Source organism: Aotus nancymaae, unplaced genomic scaffold, assembly GCF_030222135.1.
Source record: "Aotus nancymaae isolate 86718 unplaced genomic scaffold, 86718_ANA_hifiasm-v0.15.2.pri h1tg000053l, whole genome shotgun sequence".
Taxonomy (NCBI): Eukaryota; Metazoa; Chordata; class Mammalia; order Primates; family Aotidae; genus Aotus; species Aotus nancymaae.
The window spans coordinates 22,925,512-22,940,113 of NW_026988467.1; the positions used below are offsets into that span (position 1 = coordinate 22,925,512).

The 14,602-nt window shown below is 53.7% G+C and overlaps 1 protein-coding gene across 2 annotated transcripts in view; it reads right to left on the reverse strand.

Moving 5' to 3' along the window:
• The window catches only part of CRYBG2 (crystallin beta-gamma domain containing 2), a 31,738-nt gene extending 18,031 nt beyond the window's left edge, over positions 1-13,707 (reverse strand). Inside the window, exons 1-5 of one of the 2 annotated variants that reach the window (XM_064363514.1) lie at positions 13,516-13,707; positions 2,969-5,849; positions 2,477-2,524; positions 2,280-2,392; positions 1,980-2,109 (exon numbers count right to left, since the gene is read on the reverse strand). In XM_064363514.1, the coding sequence (XP_064219584.1) occupies positions 1,980-2,109; positions 2,280-2,392; positions 2,477-2,524; positions 2,969-5,849; positions 13,516-13,571 (3,228 nt within the window). In that variant the 5' untranslated portion in view covers positions 13,572-13,707. The remainder of the gene's footprint in view (positions 1-1,979; positions 2,110-2,279; positions 2,393-2,476; positions 2,525-2,968; positions 5,850-13,515) is intronic. The other variant, XM_064363515.1, reaches the window with a different exon arrangement.
• Between the last annotated feature and the right edge of the window lie 895 nt (positions 13,708-14,602).

Sequence of the window (14,602 nt, forward strand, 5' to 3'; positions counted from 1 at the left end):
TCTCTTGTAGTTGTTACCTCCCACATGAAGATGAATTTATTGTCAGAAGTTCACAATTAATTGTCCACAAACATTTGTGTGTTTTTGGAGAGGCTTTGTTTTGTTTTTGAGACGAAGTTTCACTCTTTTTTTGCCCAGGTTGGAGTGCAGTGGCGTGATCTCGGCTCACTGAAACCTCCACCTCCCAGGTTCAAGCAATTTTCCTGCCTCTGCCTCCCGAGCTGGGATTACAGGCACACACCACCACACCTGGCTATTTTTTGTATTTTTTTTTAGTAGAGACGGGGTTTCATCATGTTGACCAGGCTGGTCTCAAACTCCCGACCTCAGATAATCCACCCACCTAGGCTTTCCAAAGTGCTGAGATTCCAGGCATCAGCCACCGCGCCCAGCCTCCGGAGAAGCTTTGAAAACTCCTATCACCTCCTCCTGGGCCACTGCCCTAGTTAAGGCTACTGAGCTCTCGTCATCTCCTACCAGGAAGATTGCAACAGTTCTGGACTCAGTTATTCATTTTTTCATTAAAAACAAAAATCAAACAAACAAAAAGAACCAAAATGTCGGATAGACACTGCTTTTACAGTCATTGCTCTTCCTTCTGGGTCACCCTAGTAGTCAGGATGGTTTTGTCAAGCTTAATTTCGGCAGTTTATTACTGTGCTGTAAAAACAATGTTGTTGTTTTCACTTTACAAACATGAAATTATAATTTTTTGTTTTTTGAGACGGAGTTTCACTCTTGCCATCCAGGCTGGAGTGCAATAGTGCAATCTTGGCTCACTGCAACCTCCACCTCCTGGGTTCAAGTGATTTTCCAGTCTTAGCCTCCCAAGTAGCTGGGGTTACAGATGCCCACCACCACGCCTGGCTAATTTTTGTATTTTTAGTAGAGATGGGGTTTTGCCACGTTGGCCAGGCTGGTCTCGAACTCCTGACCTCAGGTGATCTCCCCCACCTCGGCCTCCCAAAGTGTTGGGATTACAGGCGTGAGCCACTGAGCCTGGCCTTTGAAATTATAATGTTAACTTTTCAAACCACACAGCCCTCCCTCAAAAATCAGAGGTGCCCCTTGGCTGGAAATCACAGCCCTTCCTGGTCTCCCTGCCTCCAGGATCCCTAGTCTTTTCTCCACCTAGCAGCCAGTGGGCTCCTTATAAATCACCAGTCTGGTTATATGGTGTCCCTGCTCCCAACCCAATCCTCATAGCCTAGCTTGAATGTAAGTCCTGAAGGGCAGAGAGCAGATCTCCCCCCACTGCCCATTGCCTGGCCCCAGTGCCTGACACATAGGAGACACGAGTGAGCATCTGTGAGCAAATGAATGAGCAAACATGCCTGGCACCTTGGGTCTGACTGCGGGCCTGTGAGCTGGCCCCTGGGAGGCAGGCAACCCCCACATCCACTCCTACCTCATCTCTGCTGCTCTCACCTCTTCCTGCTTTAGCATCCATTCAAATGTCCTCAGGCTGCTTTCCCAAGCTGAGGTTGGCCTCTGCCTGGGCCCTGACTCCTCAAGCCAGGCTGCCCACTCCCCAGAATCTCTTTCTTCCCCAGTCACCTCCACAGTCAGGAATCTACAGGCCAGTCCATATTAAGCCCCTCTGCCCGCTACACTATAAGTTCTCTCCCAGGGATTTCTTTTGAGACGGAGTCTCACTCTGTCGCTCAGGCTGGAATGCAATGGTGCAATCTAGCTCACTGCAACCTCCGCCTCCTGGGTTCAAGTAATTTTCCTGCCTCAGCCTCCCAAGAAGCTGCGATTACAGGCGCATGCTATCACACCCAGCTAATTGCTTTTTATTTTTAGTAGAGATGGGATTTCACCATGTTGGCCAGACTAGTCTCAAACTCCCGATCTCAGGTGATCCACCTGCCTTGGCTTCCCAAAGTGCTAGGATTACTGATGTGAGCCACGATACCCGGTCTCAGGGATTTCAACTCTAGGCACTCAAGGCTGTCTCCCACCTCCAACTCACTCACCCAGATAACCCTCCTTAGGGAGCCGATGCCTTGGGGACTCCACTTTGTCCCTGGGGCTCTGAGTTCCATGTCTCCTTCAGGCAGGACCAGCTTCCGACCCAGGAACTCTGGCTCTTCATACAGCACCCAGCTGTGGGCACAGAGATTATAGAGTCATGGATGGGGAGGAGGATGTGCCCAGGGCCACTGGGTAGCTGATAGGGTTTCTGCCAGTCTGGCCTGATCACTTCTCACTCCCCTTTTCCCCCGCTCCACCCCCAAATTCACAGTCAGGTGCCCTGCTGGGCACTCTCCACTCACCAGCCTCGAACTACCCTTATGGAGGCTACGGGGGCCCAGCCTGAGGCATCAGCAATGTCTCCCCAGACCTCCCTGCCACTGCCTTGGCAGCCAGACTCCGAGAAGAAGATCACCTGAGAAAGCACAGAAGGGACCTCAGGCCCCGACCCCAACCCCTGCCTCCTGCTGCCCCCACCCAATTGCCTCCACAACCCTACCTTTCCAGGCCTGGTGTTCAGCTTGCCCTGGGTCTTTAAGGCTGGGCTCTGAAACGGAGGGGAGTGATGAAGAAGAGCTATGAGATCACCTCTCTTCTGCCTCCCCACAACCTTCCATTCCAAGGATCCCACATCCTCCCTATTGACCTCCACCCGCAAGGAGCTGGCGCATAGAGGATGCCATACTTTCTCCCAACCCCCAGGGGCCTCATCACCCTGTCCCAGGAGCTTGGTGCCCATTACCCCTATTCCTCAGCTCCCAGGATCTTGGAGCCCCCAAGCCCTTTGGAATCCACAGTACAAACCGCCCACAGTACAGATAGGGAGATTGAGGCCCAGAGAGACGTGGCTTGCACAGGTCAACTGAATGAAACTTCAGACAGAAGCCTCTGCCCTCAGACTCTGACTCCCAGCACCACTCTCTTCACAGCACCCAAGCCCTGACCCGGGTGAGGCCAAGCGCCTCTCTTGCCCACCCAAGGCCTCACTCACCCACCCCTCCGGGGGCAGGGCACAGGCAAGCTTCTCCCGTGGGGACGGTCTTTCACTGCAGAGCAGGGGCAACTGTCCTGGCACCTTCCTGAGTCCCGGTGCCCCATGAGGGCGCAGAGCAGATAGTTTTGTGCCCAGCGGCTCCAGGATGGAGGTTTCCTTAGTGGAAGGCACCAGACTGCCGAAGAGAAGGCTGCCTCCGAGACGGGAAGTGGGCCTGCTTCCTCCCTGCAATTCCAACCCCAGCTCTGAGTGGGAGCTCTTGGTTCCCTCAACATGCTTCTTCATCATCTCCAGAGGAGAGCAGGAGACCTGGGTGGGCCTGGCAGGGTGGAGGTCCCAGGAGGGGCTGGGCCCAGCTTTCTCTTGCCTGAGCTGGAGCTTCTCGTCGTCACTCAGATAGGGGTTTTCTGGTTCCTCCTCCTCCGCCTCCTCCTCCTCCTCTACCAGTGAAGGTACCTCCTGGGGGCTGGGGCCCAGCACCCATGGCCCTGGCTGGTCCTCCTCAATGGCAGGTAGTGTGGCATACATGGCCAGGTAGGAGGAGCGGGGGGCTCTCGGCAGCCGGTGAGTGCGGAGGATCTCAGGGGGCTCCATGCTCCGCAGGGTATCCAGGAAAATCTCCAGATCAGCAGTCAGGGCCACCTCATCCTCCTCCCTCGATGTCTCTGGGCACATCTTGCCCTCGGTGGTGTCAGAGACAAGCTGGGCCTCCGTGCTGGCCTCTGCTTCTATTGGCGCTGGGACAGGGGTGCCTCTTGGGCTGGGGGACACCTTGTCCACTGAGGAAGATGGGGCAGGGGGAACAGCAGGGTCCTGCACAATGTCTTTCTGAGTGAGAGATGAGATGGGGCTCCCTTCAGAGTCCTGGACCTCCTTATCCTGTTTGGAGAGTGGGGTGGCAGGAGCAGTTGCACCTTGAATAGTCTCTTCCTTGGTGAGGGGAGTGGCAAGGCTGCCTGCAATACCCTGGACAGCCTCTTTTTGGATGCTAGGGCTGTCTTCTGGGCCTTGGACAACCTCAGTTGACTTGGGAGACAAGGCAGCAGGAGCACCTGGGTCCGCCTTCCGGGTGGGGGATGAGGCAGCAGGAGCACCGGGGTCCTGCACAACCTCTTTACAGGTGGGGGATGAGGCAGCAGGAGCACCAGGGTCCTTCACTGCCTCTTTCCGGCTGGGGGACGAGGCAGCAGGAGCATCTGGGTCCCCCTTCCGGGTGGGGGATGAGGCAGCAGGAGCACCGGGGTCCTGCACAACCTCTTTACAGGTGGGAGATGAGGCAGCAGGAGCACCAGGGTCCTTCACTGCCTCTTTCCGGCTGGGGGACGAGGCAGCAGGAGCATCTGGGTCCCCCTTCCGGGTGGGGGATGAGGCAGCAGGAGCACCGGGGTCCTTCACTTCCTCTTTCCGACTGGGGGAAGAGGCAGCTGGAGCACCAGGGCCCCACACCACCTCCTTCTGGGTAAAGGGGAAGACAGGAACATTATCAGAGTCCTGAATAAACTTATTCCTTGGGGACGATGGAGCAGAAAGACCTCCTGGGCTGGGGACAGCCTTCCTTCCTGTAGAGGATGGAGCAAGGGGTTGTCCAGGGACTGTCACATGCTCGCTCCTCACCATGGGCAGGACAGTGGCAGCAGGGAGGTCCACGAGCCCTTCCCTTTTTATAGGGGGCAGAACATGGGGACTGAGCTGGGACCTGGGGTGAGTGGGCACCACAGGCTGCTCTGCGGGGTGAGCTAGGCCCGGAGAGGGGACATGGGTCTGGAGTCTGGGAAAGGAGGGGACTGATGCTTGACCCTGAGAAGTCTGGAGAGGAAGCTCAGTGGAGCTGGGGGCTCCCAGCACCCGCGGGGGCTCACAGGCCCTGGCATCTGGGACTCTGCCCTGGTCTTGGTCTGGACAGGCAGCAGGGACATCCTGATTCTTGGGCAGGTGAGCACCAGCTGGGATGCCTGAAGGAGCCAGGGCAGAGCTGTCTTTAAGCTCTGCTGTCCCAGTCTCAGGCAGCTGCCTCCAGGCTGCCCCCACTGTGGCACCCAGACCTGGGCTCCTTGGCATGCCAGCCGTGGGCCTGGGCAGGTGGCTGGCAGGGGGGCTGTGCTCAGCAGGCACAAGTCTACTTAGCAGTTTCACAGCCTGGTTGTGCCTGGGTGAGCCTGGCGGGGAGCCCAGCACCACTGGCTGCACCATGCGGGTGACCTGACGGCCTCGTGGCAGGGCCTCGCCTGAGGACACTGGCTTCACAGTCACAGTGCTGCTCACCCGCCGGTCCACATGGCCTCCCACCACCGTGGTGGTCCGTACAGTGCGCGTCACACGGTGTTCCTCGAGGCTCCGGGAGCTCCCACAGGTGAGACCCACGCTTGGGTGGGGACTTGGCTCTCGGGGCCCAGGCAGAGGAACCAAAAGCTCAGTCCTGGCCATAGCTCCCACACGCGGGGACTCAGTCCTGGGAGCTTGGGGGCTGCCATCAGTCTGATCCACAGCTTCCTTTAGCCTCCCCTCAGGCCTTTTCTCCTTGGGAGGTGGTATGTACTTCTTGGAAAAGATGGGCCCGTGGCTCTGGAAGTTCTTGGAGTCAGCTGCATCCCAAGGGCCCTGGTAATTCACAGTCTCTGCTTCCTGTGTAGCAAAGCCATTGACTTCCTCTCCACGGTGGCTGAACTCCTTCTGGGAGGCTTCTGTCTGGGCGCCTGACACGAGGGACACCTTGTGAAAATGGTGTTTGATCTCTTCCTGGGCAGGGGGCCGCTGCCGCCATGTCAATGTGGCACTTACCACTCGGGCCTTGGCCCGGGCCGTGGGCCCACCTGCCTCCTCCATGTGGGGCCCTGGTAACCCGTCTGGAGGTGTCCTTGTCCCACTATGGTCTAGCTCCCTGCAGAGGAAGAAGAGAGATGAGGGTCAGAGTGTGGGGAGAGTAGCTTCTCAAAATGCAGAATAACCACCCCTACCCCAGTCAGGCCAGGTAACTTCAGACAAGTCGCTTGGCCTTCTGGGTCACTGCTTTCTCATCTGTGAAATGGGCATGGTAGTCTCAGCTCTGATTTGGTTCATCAGAGCCCCTCATCCATCCCTCTCCCTGACTCCCAGGAGTTCTCCTAGGACAGGGTCCTTCAAAGGTGACACTGAGGCCTGAACCCGGAAGGAGAGAAAAGAAAGAAGGCAGAAGGGAAGATGCAGCTGACCCACAGGTCTATAAGGAGGTTGGGACTCTGCCCATGGAGCCCTAGGTCTAATCCCCCGGGAGCCAAAAACTAGAAAGGTGAAAACTGGGCAAGCATTGTTCTAACTCTGTTCAGGAAAGATGGGCTTTGGCCTCAAGCAGAGCTGGGTTCCTTGTTGCTCACTAGCTGGCCATTTCTCCCCTTTAAGCAGCAGGGTCCTCAGCCACTGGAGTCTTGCAAGAGTCCAGTAAGAGAAACAATGAAACCTCACCCTTCCTTCTTTTTTTTTTTTTTTTTTTTTGAGATGGGATCTCACTCTGTTATCCAGGCTGGAGTGCAGTGGCATGATCATAGCTCACTGCAGCCTTGAACTCCTGGGCTGAAGTGATCCTCCTGCCTCAGCCTCCCAAGTAGCTGAGATTACAAGCACACGACACCACACCGAGCAAGTTTTTATTTTTTATTTTTATTAGAGATGAGACCTTACTATGTTGCCCAGGCTGGTCTTGAACTCCTGAGTTGAAGTGATCCTCCCACCTTGGCCTCCCAAAATGTTGGGATTACAGGTGTAAGCCACTACTGTGTGTAGCCTAAATTTTTATACTTTTATTTTATTTTGTTTTTTCACCCCCTACCTGTCCCCTCTATTTTATTTTATTTTATTTTATTTTATTTTATTTTATTTTATTTTATTTTATTTTATTTTATTTTATGAGACTGGGTCTTGCTCTGTTGCCAAAGCTGGAGTGCAGTAGCATAATCTGCTCACTGCAGCCTTGAACTCCTGAGCTCAAATGATCCTTCTGCCTTAACTCCCCAAGTAGTTGGGACTACAGGCACATGCCACCACACTCAAAATACTTGCTTTATAACCTAAAATGCTGGCTCATAAACTTTCTGCTGTCACCTTGGAGATTTGTGACCAAATGTTAGCAAGTGTGCACACGTGTGTACTGGCATGAGCACATGGCGATGATCTCCAGAGCATAGGGGCAGGTCTGTGTGCAGGTGTAGGTCAAAATGGAGCCTCTCAGAGCAGTTGTAGTAGCTCACACCTGTAATCCCAGCACTTTGGGAGGCAGAGGAGGGAGGATCGCTTAAGGCCAGCAGTTCTAGACTAGCCTAGGTGACATAACAAGACTCTACAAGTCTCTACAAAATATTAAAAGAATTAGCCGGCATGGTGGTGTGTGCCTGTAGCCCTAGCTACTCTGGAGGCTGAGGCAGGAGGATCACTTGAGCCCAGGCTGCAATTAACTATGATCATGTCACTGCACTCCAACCTGAGTGACAGAGAGACCCTGTCTCTAAAAAAAAGTTATTATTTTTTTGAGATGGAGTCTTGCTCTGTCGCCCAGGCTGGAGTGCAGTGGCACGATCGTAGCTCACTGCAGCCTCAAGCTCCTGGGCTCAAGTGATTCTCCTGCCTCAGCCCCCCGAGCAGCTGGGATTACAGGCATGTGCCACCATGCACGGCTAATTTTTGTATTTTTAGTAGAGACAGAGTTTCACCATGTTGCCCAGGCTGGTCTCAAACTCCTGACCTCAAGTGATCTGCCTGCCTTGGCCTCCCAAAATGCTGGGATTACAGGCGTGAGCCACCATGCCCAGCCTAAAAAAAGTTTTTTTGTTTGTTTTTGTTTTTTTGTTTTGTTTTGTTATAGAGATGGGGTCTTGCTATGTTGCCCAGGCTGGAGTGCAGTGGCTATTCACAGGCGGGATCCCACTACTGATCAGCGCAGGAGTTTTGACCTGCTCCATTTCCAACCTGGGCCAGTTCACCCCTCCTTAGGCAACCTGGTGGTTCCCTGCTCCCAGGAGGTCACCATACTGATGCTGAACTTAGTGCGGACACCTGATTGGCATAGCGCACTACAGCCCAGAACTCCTGGACTCAAGTGATCCTCCAGCCTCAGCCTCCCGAGTAGCTGGGACTATGGGCACAGGCCACCATGCCCAATGAAAATTTTTAATAAAAAAAATAAGGCCAGGTACGGCGACTCACACCTGTAATCCCAGCACTTTGGCAGTATGAGGCAGGCCAATCACCTGAAGTCAAGAGTTCGAGACCAGTCTGGGCAACATGGTGAAACCCAGTCTCTACTAAAAATAAAAATATTAGCTAGGCATGGTGGCAGGCACCTATAATTCCAGCTACTTGGGAGGCTGAGGCAGGAGAATCACTTGAACCCGGGAGGTGGAGGTTGCAATGAGCTGAGATTGCGCTATTGCACTCTATCCTGGGTGACAGAGGGAGACTCCATCTCAAAAAAAAAAAAAAAAAGGAAATAAATGGAGCCCCTTGGCTCCTTTAAAGCACTTTGGACTTTACAATACACTCTTCCCTGGATTCTGTCCTCTGTGATTATTTCCCTACTGAAGACTAAGAAACCAAGGGTCAGAGAAGAGGAGTGACTGGCCCAGGATGACGCAGCTATGAGTTTGTCAAACGGGGGTTTAAATTCCCATCTTCTGAATCCATATCCGGGCATCCTCCCACCTACCCCTAGGCCAAGGCTCTAGGGCATGTCCAGCTGCTCCTGTGCTCATCCTCAGCAGAGCACATCTCACCCTCCATCCTGAAGGCGTGGGGCCTGGGTCTTGTTTCTTTTCTGACTCTTCCTTGATCTCTCTGGGTCTCCATAGCCTCCCTTACTAAATGTAGGGTAATAATAACACTCGCGAAGACCTCTAAGCTTCTGCTATGGCTTGAATATCTGTCCCCTCCAAAACTCATATTGAAACTTAATCCCCAATGTGGCAATATTGAGAGGTGGGGCCTCTAAGCAGTGATTGGTTTATGAGGGATCTGCCATCATGAATGGATTAATATGAATGGATTAATGGATTAATGGGTGATCATGGGAGTAGGACTAGTGGCTTTTTTTCTTCTTTTTTTGAGACAGGGTTTTGCTCTGTTGCCCAGGCTACAGTGCAATGGCACTATCTTAGCTTACCACAACCTCTGCCTCCTGGGCCCAAACAATCCTCCCACCTCAGCCTCCTGAGTAGCTGGGACTACTGGCATGCACCACCATGCTCTGGCTAATTTTTTATTTTTTGTAGACATGGGGTTTCCCTATGTTGCCCAGGCTGGTCTCAAACTCCTGAGCCCAAGATATCCACCCGCCTCAGCTTCCCACAGTGCTGGGATTACAGGTGTGAGCCACAAAGACAGACCAGTGGCTTTATAGGAAGAGGAAGGGGGACCTGAGTTAGCACCTCAGCCTCCCTGCCATGGATGCCTTGAGCCCCCTCAGGACTCTGCAGAGAATCCCCAACAATGTCCTCACCAGATGTACCCCCTTGATCTTGAGCTTCAGGTTCAGGTATTCCATTATAAGCAACAGAAAATGGAATAAGCACCAGGCGCAGTGGATCACACCTATAATCCCAGCACTTTGGGAGGTTGAGGCGGGCAGATCACCTGAGGTCAGGAGTTTGAGACCAGCCTTACCAACATGGAGAAACCCCGTCTCTACTAAAAATACAAAAAACATTAGCCAGGCGTGGTGCCACAGGCCTGTAATTCCAGGTACTCAGGAGGCTGAGGCAGGAGAATTGCTTGAACCTGGGAGGCAGAGGTTGCAGTGAGCCAAGATCACGCCATTGCATGCCAGCCTGGGCAACAAGAGTGAAACTCCATCTCAAAAAATAAAATAAAGTAAATAAATACAACAACAACAACAACAACGGCCATTTAGGGAGGGCTTATTCTGCCAAACACCCTGCTAAGTGCTTCACATTCATTGTCCCTTTGAAGCCTCAGAAGGATTCCATGAGCTTGAGACCTCATAAAGAATAAAGTATTAATTAATTAGATCTTACATTCCCATTTTAAAGATGATATTATTTTTAATGCTCAGAGAGGTTAAGAAACTTATCCAAAGTCACAGAGTAGCCGAATCAAAACTTGAACCCGAACCCTAAAGGCTTACCCACCATACCAACTCCCTAATATATGTATCCTATAAACTGAGCCTCTGGTTTGGGGATTTACATTTACAGGGAGCCACATCAGCCCTGGAGGTGCTCTGCACCCCCACTCCCTGACTTCCGGGCCACACTGACCAGGGCAATCCTATTCTCAGACCCCACAAATCCCAGAGAGGTCAGCCTGTTCGGCCCCAGTCTTTGGGCCTTCTCTATGAGGTACCCCCCAGAGACCCCACTCTGGGCAGGAAACGGACCCACTGTTCCCACTCCCTTCCCCCATCTCGCATTGTCCTCCTTCCTGTGAAGCTCGTGGAATTCAGGACTTTGACCCTTCCCTGTGGCCCCAGCAGTGACTCAGGTTTTATGAGGGGTAGAGATTAAAAGAGACCGAGGCCCCGGGAAGTCTGACCTGACTCCAAGACCACTGGTGGCTATGACAGTGTCAGGGACAGGGTCTAAGGAGGCATAGAAGGTGGAGGGCTTAGATAGTCCTTTCCCCAGGCCAGGGCTTCCTGAGAGCAAGACACAGCCAGACGCCATAGGCTCTGGACTTTAGCGTCTCACTGAGGCCCCAACCTACTTCCCTAGCGTCTCACTGAGGCCCCAACCTACTTCCCTGTCCCCATTAGGGAGCTCCCTTTTCCTCATGGAGCCCCTGTCCTCCTCACTGGGACTCCCTGCATATGAAGTTTGACGCCCTCTCTGACCCAGCCCCTCCAAAGCCTCTGTCCACCTGCCTCCCACTCTCCGACCTTCCTTGTCCCTGATGATGCTGATAGTAAGTGGCAAAGCCTGAGCTCTCATTCATTCATTCATTCATTTGATTTCTCACTCATTCAGTGCTAATTGTGTTGAGAGAATGTGTTATACCTTGGCTAGACCCAACCAGAGTCAACTTTCTCACAAAGGGTGGCATATTAAGAAACCAGGGGCCAAGGAATTAGACATAAAAACAGGGACATTTGGAAGGCACCATAGGCATCAGCAAAGTGACAGGAGAGCTATGTTAAAGGAAGCAGCTGATCTTCAGATCAGATATTGTCAATGACCTCCTACCAATCAGAATTTAACATCTTTCTCAACCAGCCCAACCCCTGGACAACACCCCTGATAGTTAGTCATTCCACAAGCATGTGGTCATTGGCTTCTGCCTGCATACCTCCAGGGACAGGGAGGTCACTACTTGACAGTTCACCTGCCCCATCGCTGAACAGTCATGACTGCTAGAATGTCCTTCAGACTCTGCTGGAATGTGCCTGCCTATAGACGCTCCCTTTTGTCCTTGCTCTGAAGACATACCCCAGTGCAGTGACCCAGGATGCCTTTCCTGGGCCAGCAGAAGGGCCCATTCCCAGAGCCCTTTCTTTTGCAGGGCCCCAGACCAGAAGTAGATTTGTTGGCAGCGTGACCTGTGACCTCCAAACAAGGTGTGTGGAGCTGGGAAGGGAGGGGCTGAGGAGGGGGCGGGGGGAGTGTGGGAAAGAGCCTTGTCTAACCCAACAAGTCCTGGATTCTCCCCACTTACCTGTGAGTCACCCCCAAACTAGGCCAAACCAGTCCATAGGCCCACATGCAGGCAAACACATGCTGTGTCACACAGACGCAGGCACAGACACACAGATACCAACACAGACCCACAGTCACCGAGGCACAAAGATACCCCTAGACACCTACAAAAACATACACAACCAGAGACACACACACACACATACATTCACCCAAGAAATACAAACACACACAGGCAATCAGAGCCACAACAGACACACAAATCACATACACACAGACAGAAACACACAGACACAATGACACACATATGCACACATTCAAAATACACACATAGTCACTTCACAGCCACAGGCTCTCTTCCCCTTGAAATTTACCTGTCCCTGAACATGGGCACACATGCTTGGATGCACATGTATCTTACATATTCCCCCTTGCAGTCCCAGCTATGTCCCACCTCTTCCCAACTCTCATATTTGCCAATTTTGGCTCAGAAAACCTTCTCCCAGGAAGGGGACGTAGAAGGATGATGTTTCTAGAAGTCACCTGCTTTCTGCTTTAAGTGAGCCCTAGCCTCCCACCTGAGTCTGTCATTATCCACCTGGATTCAAAAGAGCCAGGTAGTGGCAGATAGAAACCACATACCCCCAGCTAACCCCACTTCTCTTTCCTGTCCTCCTCTCCGTGGTAGCCTCCTCCACCTGCTTCCCTCTCTCTCTAGCTCTTCTCCCCCAGCCCCTGACTGCTGGGGCATACAAGCAGGTTTCAGAACCAGCCTGGGTCCTCCATCTCCTTCTTCCTTGGCACGGAACCAGTCACACTGACCCCCGCCCAGAGGCCCCAGCATCCCTGATTCTGCCTCTGCTACTACAACACTGCCCAGTCCACCGCCATGGGAGCCCAGAAAACCCTGGAGCCCACATGGCAACCTCACCTAACCCTCCATTCTCTGCACAGGCTCGAAGAGGCTTCTTCCAGGCAGGATGGAGCGGTGGTTAGAGCACAGGCACTGGAATTATAGAAACCTAAGTTCAGATTCTGGCCCCTTCACTTTCTAGTTGACTTTGAGCAAGGGACTTAACTTTTCAGAGCCTCTTAGAGGGGGTGGGATTAGTCTCTACTTCATGGGGTGGTTGAGAAGATTAAATAAAATTATGCTTAGAAAACAAATTGCAAAATGACAGCCACCCCATCATGTTAAGAGCTCTTCAAAACCCTGCCCCAGGCTCGTTTGCTCTTCAGGGTCATCCCAGGGAGGTTCCACGTTTATCCCTCCTCCGTGAGCTTTGGGGTACACATCCTTCCACCTCTGAGCCCCCCAGGCAGATTTAGGAGAGTCATTTCAACACAAATAAAACAAAGCTTGGGAAACCTGACGCCTGCTCCTTTGGCTTCCAGCACAGAGCCAGGTGGAGTAATTATTACTGTCACTGAAACATAATTAATAAGCATCCCTGCAATTTTGGCAGCCCCACTCTCTGGAGTTCAAAGCATATTCCTGTAATCACTTCCTCCTTCCTCACTTCTAGCTACCAAATCCACTTAACAACTCAAGGCCCAGAGAAGTTAAGCAACTTGCCCCGGGACACCCAGCACCTAGGCTGGGTGCCTATTCCCAGGCTGGGTCTGTGACCTCCTGAACAGAACTGGGGAATGGTGTGTGCTGTGGAGAAGGTGACCCCCCTTCCTGCCCATTCTCTCCCTGACAGGCTTTCCCTTTCCTCAGATGGACAGTGGGGGTGGGCAGCAGTGGGTTCCAGGAGGTAGCCTGTGGACAAAGGGAGGGAGAAGAAGGCAGGGAGGGGAGGCAGAGTTGGCTCAGGGTCCTGAATGAATGGGCCTGGAGCTGGAGAGGCCCAGGAAAAGGCAAAGTCTCAAGATAGGGCGGCCAGGCTGGTGTCCCCTCCCATCTCCCCACAGAGACCCACCTCTACTTACAGTCTGTGTGGGGACCCAGGTGTCCAGCCAGCCTGGAGCTCCTGCCGCTGGGCCATGCTCCCCTGATGCGATTGGGCTCTCAGCTGGGGTTCCTGGGGCTGGGCCGTCCAGCACCCCGTGATGGGGCGGGGCCCATGAGGAGGCTCCCACCAGCCCTCGGATTCCTCAGAGCCGCAGGGGTGTGGAGCTGGTTGGGCCGGTTCTTCGCCCTCCTCCCCAGGTACTTGCCTGTACCCCAGCAGGGTGACAGTGATGTAGTAGCGGGTCCTCCTGGAGGAGGGACATGTGTGTAGGGTCTGGGCAGGCTCTGGCAAGGCAGTCCCTGGGGTGTCAGGCTTGCCCTTTGTTCCCTCTGCCCTGGGGAAGGATGCAGGGTGGGGCAACAGGGGTGCGTCTTCCAGGTTGCTGGGTAACTCAGGCCTCAGAGGGACCTCTGGGGCTGTGGGTGGGGACTGCTGACAGGTACAGCCTGAGGGTCCCTGATCCCCATGTCCAGGAGCAGACCCTGGGGATGGGGGATGCCTGGTACCAGCAGGCTCTTCTGAGGCCACATCCAAGGCCAGGTTCTCAGGCCCCATGAAGGCATGGCTGGCCAGGTCGAAGGAGCTGCCCACCGCTGGCCTCTGTAGGCGCCCCAGGGACTGAGCGGGACCCCCTGAGATGCGTTGTCGCTTCCAAATCCAGAAATCGCCATGGCCACCTACATGGATATCCCATTCTGAGCAGCTCTGGGCTTGGGCCTGGGGGGAAACAGAGGCAGACATTGAGAGAGGCAGAGAGTGACAGCTCCCCCTACCTCCAGGCACCCCTGGTACCCGGCACCTTCCCTGTCACAGGGAAGCTCAACAGGGCTCTGACACCAAGGTAAGCTGCCCCAGGGTGGCTGCTAAGGCCACCAGAGCCAGACAAAGGGACAGAACTCTGGGAAGGCCCCTCAGCATTTAACTTGCCCCTTCCCATTCCACACAAGAGGAAAGCGTGGCCCAAAGAGGATGGCGACATGACTAAGCTTCCACTGCACGGCGGTGAGGGCTCCACACTGCCTCCCAGGTGACAAGGCACACAGAGCCCAGCCGGCCATGCCTCC